The following is a 13,288-nucleotide window of genomic DNA, read 5'->3' as shown; positions in this document are numbered from 1 at the left end:
TATATTTCGTCCAAATTTATAGTGGGGTAGACAAAGAATAACGAGAGATAAATATTGTACATTATGTATTTATAAAAGAGTATAATTTTTTCACCACTGCACTGGAAAACATTTTCGGACTTCTTTTTCTTTTTGGAAAGATATAGTACAATCATAAATAGCGAATACAACACTAACCGTGATTTGCAATTTTGACAATATAATAATCAAGGCGGAATCAAAGACTTGAACACTATGCTTAACTAAGATGGACATAGCGGAAACTAAGGTAATATCTGAAATCTTACTGATATTGGTTGTAGTTGGAAGTACTATGCTGGATGTTGTTGATTAATAAACCTGGGGCAACATAGCTTACTGGGTAAATCAAATTTTGACCGAGAGGTCTGTCCACGAATCTCATTCGGTTGATCAGTGTTCGGGAAACTGCCCCACATTTTTTATCCAAATTACCACAAAATCTGTAGACGCAAGTCTTTAACCAGAAGCGTGGCCACACCCATTAGTCATATATTAGTCATATGAGAAAGATTCAAGTCGTTCAGTAAACTATACAAAGGGATGTGTTCGTGGCAATTCGCAAAAGAACTTAGGTGACTGACGATAACTGATGAAACAGGGTTCTCGAATAGCGACCCCGTGTAGGTACGTATAGACTTGAGCGATCCCAACAATTTAATGTTACGATCTCAAGAGTACTACACGCAAAATTGTACTTTGTCATTAATGAGGGATGGAGGCCTATATTGAAATGAACAGTAGAAAGGTTGTTGTAGGAGTAGCGATGATGGTAACGATGATGATATTATATTATAATAAAATATATGTAATATTTATAAAGTATTGCAGTAGTTTCAAAATAATATTGTGAATAAGAATAAGACCTTTGGTTCGTTGTATTTTGTAAAATATTTCAATATAACGAGCTATTACTGTTATTTTATATTCAAGCAAAATAGGTATGTATCCGGAGAAAATCCTGACTAAAAAGGAAGAAACCATCTGTAACAATACTTTTACATTTATTTATTTTCGCCGGCTAATCCTCAAAAAGGAAACACCCATTCCGCTGATTGACTTTTTATTTCAAGTCGGAGAACAATAGACTAAATCTTTCGTAATTTTTTTATCGCTCTTGTTAATTTTGTATTATGTATTTTACGGTAACACCTAACACTGATTGTGAAAAAGGATTTTCTTAGTTCTTACAATATCTGTTTAATGCAATCTTTCATGCAAATAGAATATGAATTTGATCGAACAGAAATCAAGTCAATCAAGTCTTTATGGTATAAAGAATGCTCCTAATCCACCTGATTCCTGTTCGATCTAGAACAAAGATTGATTATTTGTTCTTTTAAAAATTATTTTTAGCTTCTTTAGTTCTTCTTATTGTATTTAGCAAAATATCTATTATTGTTATTTAACACACTATTATCTTTTTTATTAAATACGTATTAGTCTGCCTGCAACTTTGTCCGCATGAGTTGGTTATATTGTTTGACCATGATAAAAAATTACTTATGTTGTACTATATATTACCAATTTTTTAAATATTTGATTTAGATACTAAAGTGCTAAGAAAATAAAAATCTCACATTCAGTTCCTGTATAAATTTAATTAAGTTTTTATACTACATTTAAATTTTGTGCGCCAGTATTAAAAAAAAAATAAAGATTTACTTTGAGATAAGAAAATGGGTAAAGTAAAAGGAAACTAAATCCACGTTTTTGACCAAATTTAATTATAGGTAGGCATCTATTATCGTCCGTACAATGAATCTACACTATATTAAGAATAATGGTCTTTACTTAGACTCAATTCAGCCAAAAAAGGGATAATTAAATCACAATTACATTGGCACAATTGAAGTAAACCTACAAAGACCTAGTGTAAATCGTCATAGTCGTAGAATACTGACGGATCTGACAAATATTACATATACAGATCCGTCAGTATTCTACGACTATAATGAAATATAAAAATAATCAGCCTTCTAAACAACTTCTCTAGGAAAGCTAATAATTTTTATTTTATCATGTTCTCGTTAGATACATTATTGCTGCAGTGTGTATAATATAGTGACGTTGAACGTGGAAATTAAGTTCTTTTCCGTACACGACGAAAACGTATCTACAAGTAGACATGTATAGGATATGAATTTTCAGAATCTTACCAATTAATATTTCAAATTATAGTATTTTTAAAGTATTTTTAGAGTTATATTACTTTCTTTTTTCATTTTATAGTATAAAAATGCATATACACGGAGCTTAAATATATAATTAATTCTTTACAAAGTATTCCTATATTCTTAATAAGTATTAATAATATAATCTCGTTTCGTGAAGATTTTGTTAAACTAGATTCAATCCAAACACATCGATATTCCCAAACTACAGAAACATTTAATATATTGGAATTGGCTGCTGAATTATAAATGAAATGAGTATTACTAAATTGAATGGATTAGCTGGCCCTTTAATCAATCTGATCGCTTGCATCTGTACTCTGATTAGTTCCGTTAATTGTTCTATATATATGTATAGGTATATATAAAAATAACGTACATATTAAACTTAGATTCTAACTTAAATAAAGAAGTAGCTACACTACCTAACTTACCGTTTGCTGGTACGCATCTCATACCTAAAGAATATAATATTAACTCATTGTTATCTTGGCCAGGTGGTTCGGTATAGGATTTATTTAGAACTTTCCATCTCTTTCGTTCCACTACCACTTAAATATTATTCGGTCGAAAGTAAAATAGTCTGGGGTGTTTTTGTAACATCCGTTGAAACGCTTTGTTCTGGACTGTCGTATCTTTGATGTATATAAATGGACGCACAATAGCAAAGTCGAGAGTCTGTTGGATTTTACTGACGGTCATTACTTTGGTTCAATTTCTACCCTTGGTTCCGACAAAATCCATTTATTACTATTAGATACGTTTCAAAGTAGGTACTCTCGTATTATGAGAGGATCACTTTCGTTAGGGAAATTTTCGCTTTTGACAATTCGTCGTTCTTTGCTTCACAGAATTGTACAGTTGGTGAGATTTTGCTCACAATTATTACTCCTAATTTACATTAGTTAATGATACTGCTATTACTGCTGATACTACTTTCCGTATATTTATTTTTGAAAATACTTCTACTGCATCTCTAACTACAAAGAGTGTTTATATATCTATTGAACTTTAATATACCTTGGAAGTATAAAAGGCTTACTTGACTGTTATTTACTGTAGTTACTTTTTTACTTGGTCACTTTGCTTTTAATGTCAAGATCAAATTGTAGCTTCAGTGTCATTTTTTTTTAATTCAAACATAAAATTATGCAGCTTTTTTTATGTTTATGAAGGAAACTAAGGGGTAACTATTTTTAAATACCTATAATTAATCGAAAGTTATTGATAGTAATTTATCTCGCCGTATGTGCTTCGGCATAGAATGGGCCATCCCTTCGTTTCCCGTAGGTGTCATAAGAGGCGACTAAAGAAGGACGAAGGATGGGCAGCAATGTCCCTCTTAAAGCATCCTTAAAACTTACAGGGTGGTTGACCCTTGACAACCAGCTTACTGGTTGTCAAGGGTGGCAACTACTGGCAAAACTTATGTCCTTAGGCTTATATTCAGCAGTGGATAATTAATGGCTGAAATAATAATATTGATAATAATTCTATGTCATCAATCTCAATCAAACACGAATGAAGTCTATGAAGATCTAATGATGTTACTGTAGCCCGTACATTAGCGAGTCTTAGGTTTTATCAGTAGATTTTAGGTTTTACAAACAGGAATTGATAAATGTAACAATATAAAATAAATAGATTGATTTTAGGTTTTTTACCAAACCAAACCTTACTTTTTGGTTTTTATAAAATCAAATTAAATTTATTAACTCATGGTGATAAGTCCTAAGATATATATATTACTACTAACACTATATATATTACTGTAAATAGTGTCACAATGTAGTGTAGTGTCACAATTTCTTGATCATTCATCATCATTCATTCTGCATTGAAGGAAGGAAAAGAAGAATGTTAAACGTAGACAAAGCATTAGATATAGGTAACATATTAATAATAATATATATTTATATAGATGTTTGATTAATAATATTTCCTCTATAAAAATATTGCAGACCTACTTTACAATTTAATACTGTTATGAAATTAAATATTACGCGGAGCAATTACTTAGCTTCGTTGCACTCGTTAGTGTTATTCAACAAGGCTATATTAACGCGTTAATACCCTGACTGAACGATAAAAACATCATATTATATATAGCAAAAAAAAGTTTTTTTACTTGAAATTAATAATTATATTATTCATTTTTATTATTGTAATGAATAATAATTCGACTTTTTTTCCGGTAGTGTAGTAGTAGTTTACGTCTGATATGATGAAGGTGATGAAGCGATTATGGAATTTGATACTTTATATGTAAAACTTGAGACCAAGAAAATTATATATCTTAATAATGATTATAAGAAAGTGTTTGTTTCAAATTTCATAATGACTGAACCAAACGTCATGAAATTTGGTATAGATAGATATAGTAGTTTGCACGGAGAAGGACATTGGCTACTTTTTGCCCTGGTCTGTTAACATATTCAGGTCACATGGATGAAGTCGAATACACAGCTAGTCTATCTGTATACGAGTATTTTAGTCAATATTCCGATATTTACTACATCTATCACATGTCCACAGGTGATTCCACCGTCATCTGGGTTGATCGATCACGCTGTAAGCATGAGACCGGATTACCATAGAGCTATTGTGGATACAATCGTCTTCTATGGATGGAAGGAGATTATATATATGTACGACTCTCATGACGGTATGTATCTATATTTAAGTTTTATTTATTAGTTATTAAAAGTAACAGCGTTCGCTCGTGTTGCAGCCTAATGATATACTTGTACTATTCTATTAGGCATATGGTCTTTAAAGTCGCAATAATTAATTTCTTTTTCATTTAAATTCCATGCTCATATTTTTAGAGAAGTCATAACAAAGATCTAAATCCTAAAGTAGTTTGATAGGTTGAATTGGTTATTAATTTGCGAATACATAGATTGTTTAATTTATTTAAAAAATAACGTTATTTATTATAAATTAAATAATGTGTACTCGAGTAAGTTTTAAATATATAATAGCTAGGACATTTACATTGTAAGAATATTATATTGTAATCTAAATTTTAACAACCCCATTTTTGTGGTTAAATATGATGCTAAAAATCTATATAAAAATTAATATTAAGTATATATATATATATATATATATATATATATATATATATATATATATGATAGAATATGAATAATTACCTCCTTATTGCATTTTTTATATAAATAAGAAACCTAATAATTATTACTTGTGGTCGTTCAGTGGTTGAAATACAACCATTACATATATTAAAATAATCGAATTTTTACGATTATGTTTGACCTTCAATAAGACTATAAACATATAATATTAAAGACAAACAATATAAATCTATTCTCGATTCGACCATAGACTAACAATAAACAAAAGAGTATATATATATATATATGTGTGTGCGTGTGTTTTCTTTTTTTTAATTGATTTAATGTATTTTTATGCGTTACTAGCTGACCCCGCGAATTTCGTACCGCCTAATAATCGATTCTTAAATATTTTAGTTTTTTTTTAATATTTATTCTGCTATTCGGGACGCTGAGTCAGCTAGATTTATACGATACTAACGTCACTCAATTGTATTACCTTCCCAGAACCTCTTCACTAACACTTGAACTTAATGGTATGATAGTAAAGTTCTAATTGACTTTTAAGTATTACTAGCTGTTGCCAACGATTTCGTCCGCGTTTCCGTCGTTTTTCGTAAAATAAGTAGCCTATGTCCTTTCTCACGGTTCAGTGGTTTTAATGTAATAGACACATTTCCCTTCACTGCTCTGCTTCTATTGATCGTAGCGTGATTAAAAGTATACTATAACCTGTCCGGAAGTATGAAGAATAATTGTACTAAGTTTCGTTAAAATCCGTCGAATAGTTTTTGTTTCTATAATGAACATACAGACAAACAAACAAAAATTTTACTGATTGCATTTTTGGCATCAGTATCGATCACTAATCACCCCCTGATAGTTATTATTTTGGAAATATATTTCATGTACAGAATTGACCTCTCTACAGATTTATTATAAATATAGATTACGAATTGTTTGTATGGGAGTATAGAAATGTGTTGTCTTTAAACGTTTTCAAGCAATTTTTAAAATTTTTCTCTCCGTAAGAACCATCCTTGTACTTCAAGGAATATTCTAAAAAAGAATTAGCGAAATCGGTTCTGCTGTTCTGAAGATTTATGCTTAGCAATACATTCAGTGATTCATTTTTATATTATAGATTTTAAAAATGTTTTAGTATCCTCTATGTAAACTATAATTTAATGTTTCCCCGTCCGCGTAATTTTCGTAAAAAGAAGTACAAAGTTTTTGCTTTACGTATTAAATATAGATTACTGTTATTTAAATTATTATTTCTAAATTGACGCTGTAAATGTAGCTAGAAACTCGACAATTAAATTTTGTTTTTGGAGGTTTCTTTTTTTTTAATTTCTCTGAAACGGTGCTAGTTAGAAACTTAATTTTATTTTTCCTATAATATTTTATACATTACAAATTTTTAATATTATATAATATTTATAAACTGTAATTGTTTTAGATTTTTGTTTCATAACCCTCATGGATAAGAGGGTAGAATGGTTTTTTTTCTCACATTTTGGCTCATAACTAAAAAATACAGAGCTTAAAAATAGATAAAAGTTAGTTTAAAGTGTATAGTTTCATATATCGATGTAAAGCGAATATATATAATATGAAGGTTTTTTTTTTAAATGTGACAACTGTCATAAGTGTTACGTTATGACGTGTCATAAAAAAATTCGGTTTGTCGGAAGTAACACCAAAGAAGCGCCGTGTTAGGATCTTTATATTTTTCTCTTAGAACAACATTATATCGCATTCTAAATTTCGAGAACGTCATCTATTGGCCAAATGTAGCACTAATATCTATTAAAAGATTAAATCTTAGAATAAATAGATAGAACATCGAGTCTAAAAATTGTGTTTTTTTTATTTATTGACCTGTTTTTTTATTACAATTCTATATATAATTACACACACAACGTATATAATATATAATTATATGTAATATATAATTATACAACGAATCATGATGTATCTATAGTTAATTATTTAATAAATAAAATAAGTTTTATGCATTAAAAATATGCAAAACATAGGAAACAAAATAGAAGCAATAAAAGAATCATTTGTACATATAATATTATACATATATAAGTACAAATATAAATATAGACACATCTTTTAAAAGAATTCGCGTCAATTTCAGTGTTGCAAGTATCCGAAAAAAATTACCACAATTGAATTAAAATTCTTAAAATCAGGTGCTTATTTTTTAAATAAGAATTGAAATATTCTTTATTATTATTTGTAATGCTATATGCTGTAATGTATGTTATATTCTTATCAATATAAATATAATAAATCAATATACTCGTAATAAAACAAATCCGGCCCCACATGGAGTATTGCTGTCACTTATGGGCGGGAGCACCTAAATACCAGCTTGAACCCTTCGACTCGGTGCAACGACGAGCTATGAGAATTGTCGATGATCCCAGGCTTACAAGCGGTAACCCGTATAACGGATTATTCTCAGAGGAATTGTTTAATATGATATCCACGGCGACTTTCTGTCATTGTACGGCTCGCCATCGATACGGAGTTCACCCTCATATTCTACAGGCTAAATGGTCGCGTACAACGCGGTTTCAGTAATGTATTCTCTCATGAACACACAGGTTATGGAATAAGCTTCCTACAGAGGTTTTGCTAAGAAAATACAACATGGGGTTCTTAAAGAAGAGGGTAAAGAGGTTTCTTCAGGATCGGCATCGCGCGCGTAATACCCCTGGTATTGCAGGCATTCATAGACTACGGCAACCACTTACCATCAGGTGGGCCGTATGTTACCTCAGTGGTATAAAAAAATGTAGGTATGTCTGTAGAGATATTATTGTTTATTATGCAGACTATTTAATATTATTTATATTGAAATAAATTACTTATTATGACACAATTATGCTCGTTCTCGAGCGAAGACAAAAAGAGATTTTAAATTGTCTATATATTATATAATTATCCAAAGGATCTTGGTTATTTGACCGATTGCGTTCAAAATTGAAGTCTGAAAATACATTGTATATTTTAAATATGGATACTGTGTCCGAATTAATAAAAATGTCTGCCATTTTATATATTCTTTGTTATGTGACCGATTGCATTCAAAATTGATATCGGATAATCCGTATATGTTATAGATACAGACCCGGCCCGGCCCGGCAACAGGGTTGTCAAATTCCATTGCTAACAATCCCTCTCCCCCAGTTCTAGGGTTTTTTATGGATGATAATGGAATGGTTACCCCGCCTGCGCTATCGGTATACGCTGGCGGGCACCAGTAATAGATGACAGATGAGGATGAAAGCAAGTTAGTTAGCCCATCGTGATAATTTCACAAGAATTAACCACGATGGTTTCCAGGGGGAACCATGTGGAGGTCGACCTGATAGGGTATATTAATAGTAATGGGGCTGTTAGATCCCATTATTAACAATCCCTTCTCCGCTACCAGTTCTAGGGTTTTTTTAATGGATGATAATGGAATGGTAACCCCGCCTGCGCTAACGGTATACGCTGGCGGAGCACCAGTGGAAGATGATAGGTGAGAATGAATGCAGGTCAGTTGGCCCACCATGTTGATTTCGCCAAGAACTAATCATGATGGTCTCCAGGGGGAATCGCGTGGAGGCCGACCTGATAGGGTATACTCGTATTGCTAGCAATGCGGCTATTAGACCTCATTACTAACAATCCCTTTCCCCCCACAGTTCTAGGGTTAATATTCAGTGTCTGGATAACTGTACTTAGCTCGGTTTTTTTTTTGTAAATCGTGTTTTTGGAAATTATATTTAGATACGGCTTAGTGTTGCTTATTAGCGTCATCTACTGTCAATCATTAAAGCAGTTAGTTGTAAGTCGCTAATATCGGATGAGCTCCGCCGTTAGCCGGTGTCGAATTTACTTCGCCCACCGAATTGCTCAGGATTCTCGAGCGCCTTTCTAAAAAGAAGACGCTGAGGCCTAACGGAATTTCTAACGACGAACTGATACAGTTCTTAAGGAGATGCCTGGTCGTGCTCATCAGGCTCTTCAACGGAATACTCCGGAACGGTCATTTTCAGAAATCCTAAAAACTGGGTAGATTTATTGTCCTCCTCAAGCTAAGGAAATATAGACGTCTCCCAGGAAACTACCATCCCATCACGCTGCCGGCGTACGTATCCAAGCTTTTCGAGAGGTTGCTGCTTAGACGGATAGCCAAGCAATTCGCTTCCCGAGCGAATGCCGTGCTGCACCACCTGGCGGTCGACTACAATCAGGGTCGGACGGTGATCGATGTCTTTTTAGACATTGAGAAATCGTTCGACCGAGTTTAGCAAAACGGCCTATTGTTTAAACTACTAGAGAGTACCAGCACGCTACCCGCCTCTGTATCCGGTGCCGTCTTTTTAAGGGGTCGTAGCTTTTTCGTCTCGGACGAAGACGAAAACTCCGAGACTCGCTCAATGGCCGTTATAAAATATATTTATAAAGAATAGTTTTAGAATAAAATGAAGCTCTTTCGTGTGTTATTAATGAATTTTTAAGTATCTGTTCTAGACTCCTTTGCAAAGGAAATAAAAATAAATTTTCAATTATGTACATTGTCAATCTCATCAAATATGTGCGAGTCAATTATATGTAAAACTGTTCCAAATTTCAAATCCATGATATTAACAGTTGCTAAGATATAACGCTGTGACAGACGGCCGGATGGACGAACAAAGTCTCACCATAAAGTTTCTTTTATATTTTATTTAAGTTTTGTACGGACGCCTAAAATAGAACCATAAATAAAGTAGTACATGAGTTTTTTTAAATAACTATAATATTAACTTTGAAGGATTGGTTTTGTCCCAATCACTTTGCTCTTTTGACTGTATATTAACATAATGCGGCCTTCAGTAAAATTTTTCGATAAAAAATGAATCACTCACTCCTTATTTCTACATTAATATAAGCACGTTAAGAATAAATACTAATCATTAGCACGGATAATCCAATTTATAAGGGTTTTTTTTTAATGAGGTAAATGTAAGGTAGGTGTTTTTTGTGGAAAGACGATGTAAACTTACACTTATTGAGATGTTTGTAATTTAAAAGTTCTTAAATTTTAAAGTAACAAAACAGCTGGATTAGAACTCGTCATTTACGAACAATGGAGGGTATCTACTTTACCTTGGCTATTCGATATGCTCTGACTTCCCCTACAGTCATTTAGGAAAGAATATATCTATTAGAAAGTTCGAATATAATATACAGCTTTATAATATGTTATCTTTAAAGTCTCATCTTCGAAAATAAAAGTAACCACTTTAATTTGTGTGCCTACTCGTTTTTAAAAAGAGTTTTTTATTTATATTTTTGTAGTTGTAATTTATTTTGGGAAAAAAAATGCTATTTAATATTTATAAACCATACCAATATTATATATACATGTGAAAGTGATTTTGTTTGTCACCTGTTAGTGTTTTAACGATTTAACCAATTATTATATAATTTGGTTTACTATATGATATTTTTATCCCAGTCAGTAACTATATTACGATCATGCGGATAAATAATTTTACAGAAATAAATTGAATCAGATCGTAGGTTTATTTTGACTTTTTTCTTTATTTTCTGTAAATCTGTAGTACATTACGTTCAAAATAATACGATTATTTAATTTCAATCCGCGTTATTGCGCTACTAGATCTGTCAAAAACAGAATATTATATTAGAAGCAATTAGTGTGATTCAGCAAATGGAAGAGAATCTCTAAGACCACAGAGTACATTATAAATACTGAGAATAGTCATTAGTCATTAAACTATGCATCGCCATCTAGCGAAATGTTCCGTAAGTACTATACATATTTATATAATTAACATACTTACATTATACAGTGTTCTTCTGTCCGGTAATATATATTTATTAGAGTATTATTATTAGTATATACAACCAGTTTTAATTTACAATATTTAAATTACATATTGTAAATTAAAATTGACTGTACATATTGACAATAATACTATTTTAATGTAATCAAAATTATCAGTACATTGAAAAATTAATATCTATAAATGTCTGTTTTTCGTAGGTTAATAAATATTAACATTAACTATGATGTACCGATAAATGACTGTAATCCACAATATTTTTTAATTGTGTATAATGTTTTTCTATACTTGGTATATTTAGTAAACAATGTTGTAGTAAATACTACAAATAGGTATTAGTCAATTAAAAATAATATACTTAGTTATATTAGAGAATTACTTTCCTTAGATGTTCATAAGTCGAACGGTTCAGACGGTATACTGACAGTGGTCCTAAAGCATTGTGATCCATTAGAGCTATGGCCTGCATTAACGCGCCACTTCACGATCTCGTTCTCCTCAGGGCAATTTTCTTCAGCATGGAAGACCACCCTTGTATACCCTGTACCTAAAAAGGGCAATAAGTCGGATCTCTGAAATTACAAGCCAAATGCGATCGCTTCCCTTCTTTCTAAGATTATGGAGTGTGTAGTTAACGCACAGCTGTTAAAATATCCGGAGGATCACGATTTATTAAGTGACCGCCAATACGGCTTTCGCCATAGTCGCCATAACCCTCTGATGTCCAGCTACTTTTCCGCTGAACTGGGCACGGGCAGCACTGAATACGTCATGTCGAGGCTTTGTAAGAAATTCAGCTATTGTCAGGCCACTGCCCTCGAGCAACGTCTTAGCCTTATAAACAATATCACTATGCTTGTACTGCTGGAATTGCACTAGTAAGGGTTGCTTCTTACCTGTGTCTGAGCCAAGCCGATGACAAGGGACAAGATCCTGTGATGTAATATAAGTCAGTTTTAACTGTTCAGAAATAATTTTAAGATTTTAAATTATTCTTAGAGTCTTGTACACGATGGAAGAGAAGAACCTTACTGTAGAATTTGCTTCTTAATAGCCTTTAATATGTTCCACATTAATTGCTTAAAGTCATTGTAGTCCCTGGTCAGCGCCGACTGAACTTTTTGGGTACTTCCATCTGATTGCAAGAGGCTTTTCAAGCTTTCTTCATACTGTGTCATACAGCTCTGAAATGTTTGGCTGAGTTCTTTCATATTACTGGCCAGCTTATTGTACAGGTCCATTGCTAATACTTATGTTATCCAATGGTTGTGAAATGTAAGAGGATAAGATGCAGAGGTGCTGTTGTGTAAGATTAGCATCTATGTGCCAAATATTTTTAATTTTAGTAATTTTAATTTTAATAAAATTGAGAACCACAAAATTTTACATGAGTAATTATAAATATTTTTAATATTATGTAATAATAATTAAACATATTTTAAGAGAAGAATAAAATAAATTTTATAATTAACACCATCTATCGGTGTGTGCCTAAAAAAATACATTTGTTATTGACTGTTAGGAGTGATATAGTCCTAAAAACCAGACTTTTATTATTTTTCAATAATACGAGCTACAATATTGTTCTCATCGTAACTATGAATTTTTTGATCATATTAGAATGACAAACAAATGGACAATCTACCTAATAGTAACATTTTGTGGTATAGACTTCCACGAAATAACATCTAATTTCATAAATTTATGAAAAATAATATCGTTTGTTACAAATACGCAATAATTAAATAATTTATATCTATTTTAAGTTTATTTAAAACAATTAATTATTTTATCCTAACAATCCCTTACCTTAGCAATAAGACATTTCCACTATTGGGCATGGGTCGTTTCCCATAATAGGAAATTATTATTATACTGATATTATTATGCTGAGCTTTACATAAGTTTTATATTTTTCGTCTATTGCACAAGTACACTGCTCTTTGTTCTCTCAATTATCTCTTACGAGATCTTAGAGATGAAAGAGTGGCGATAATTATAATTTTACCTTGTAACCACACAGAAGAATTCTATTTCATTGATTAATTCCATTACTTTTAAATATATTTTATTCCTTTAACAATATTATCATTTTTTAATAGCACAGTTTTGTAATATCGGTGAAAAATTATTATTGTATTTTAGAATTCAC

The 13,288-nt window shown here is 31.5% G+C and overlaps 1 protein-coding gene across 2 annotated transcripts in view; it reads left to right on the top strand.

The window, feature by feature from the left end:
- The window catches only part of LOC113520095 (glutamate receptor 1-like), a 109,249-nt gene that overhangs the window by 29,979 nt on the left and 65,982 nt on the right, over positions 1–13,288 (top strand). For both annotated transcript variants that reach the window (XM_052896651.1, XM_052896652.1), the window contains exon 4: positions 4,728–4,857. In XM_052896651.1, coding sequence (XP_052752611.1) covers positions 4,728–4,857 — 130 coding nt within the window. The remainder of the gene's footprint in view (positions 1–4,727; positions 4,858–13,288) is intronic.

This window comes from Galleria mellonella, unplaced genomic scaffold (genome assembly GCF_026898425.1).
Source record: "Galleria mellonella isolate WM207_F2 unplaced genomic scaffold, CSIRO_AGI_GalMel_v1 utg33, whole genome shotgun sequence".
Lineage (NCBI taxonomy): Eukaryota > Metazoa > Arthropoda > Insecta > Lepidoptera > Pyralidae > Galleria > Galleria mellonella.
This window is presented reverse-complemented; position numbering and strand designations above follow the sequence as displayed.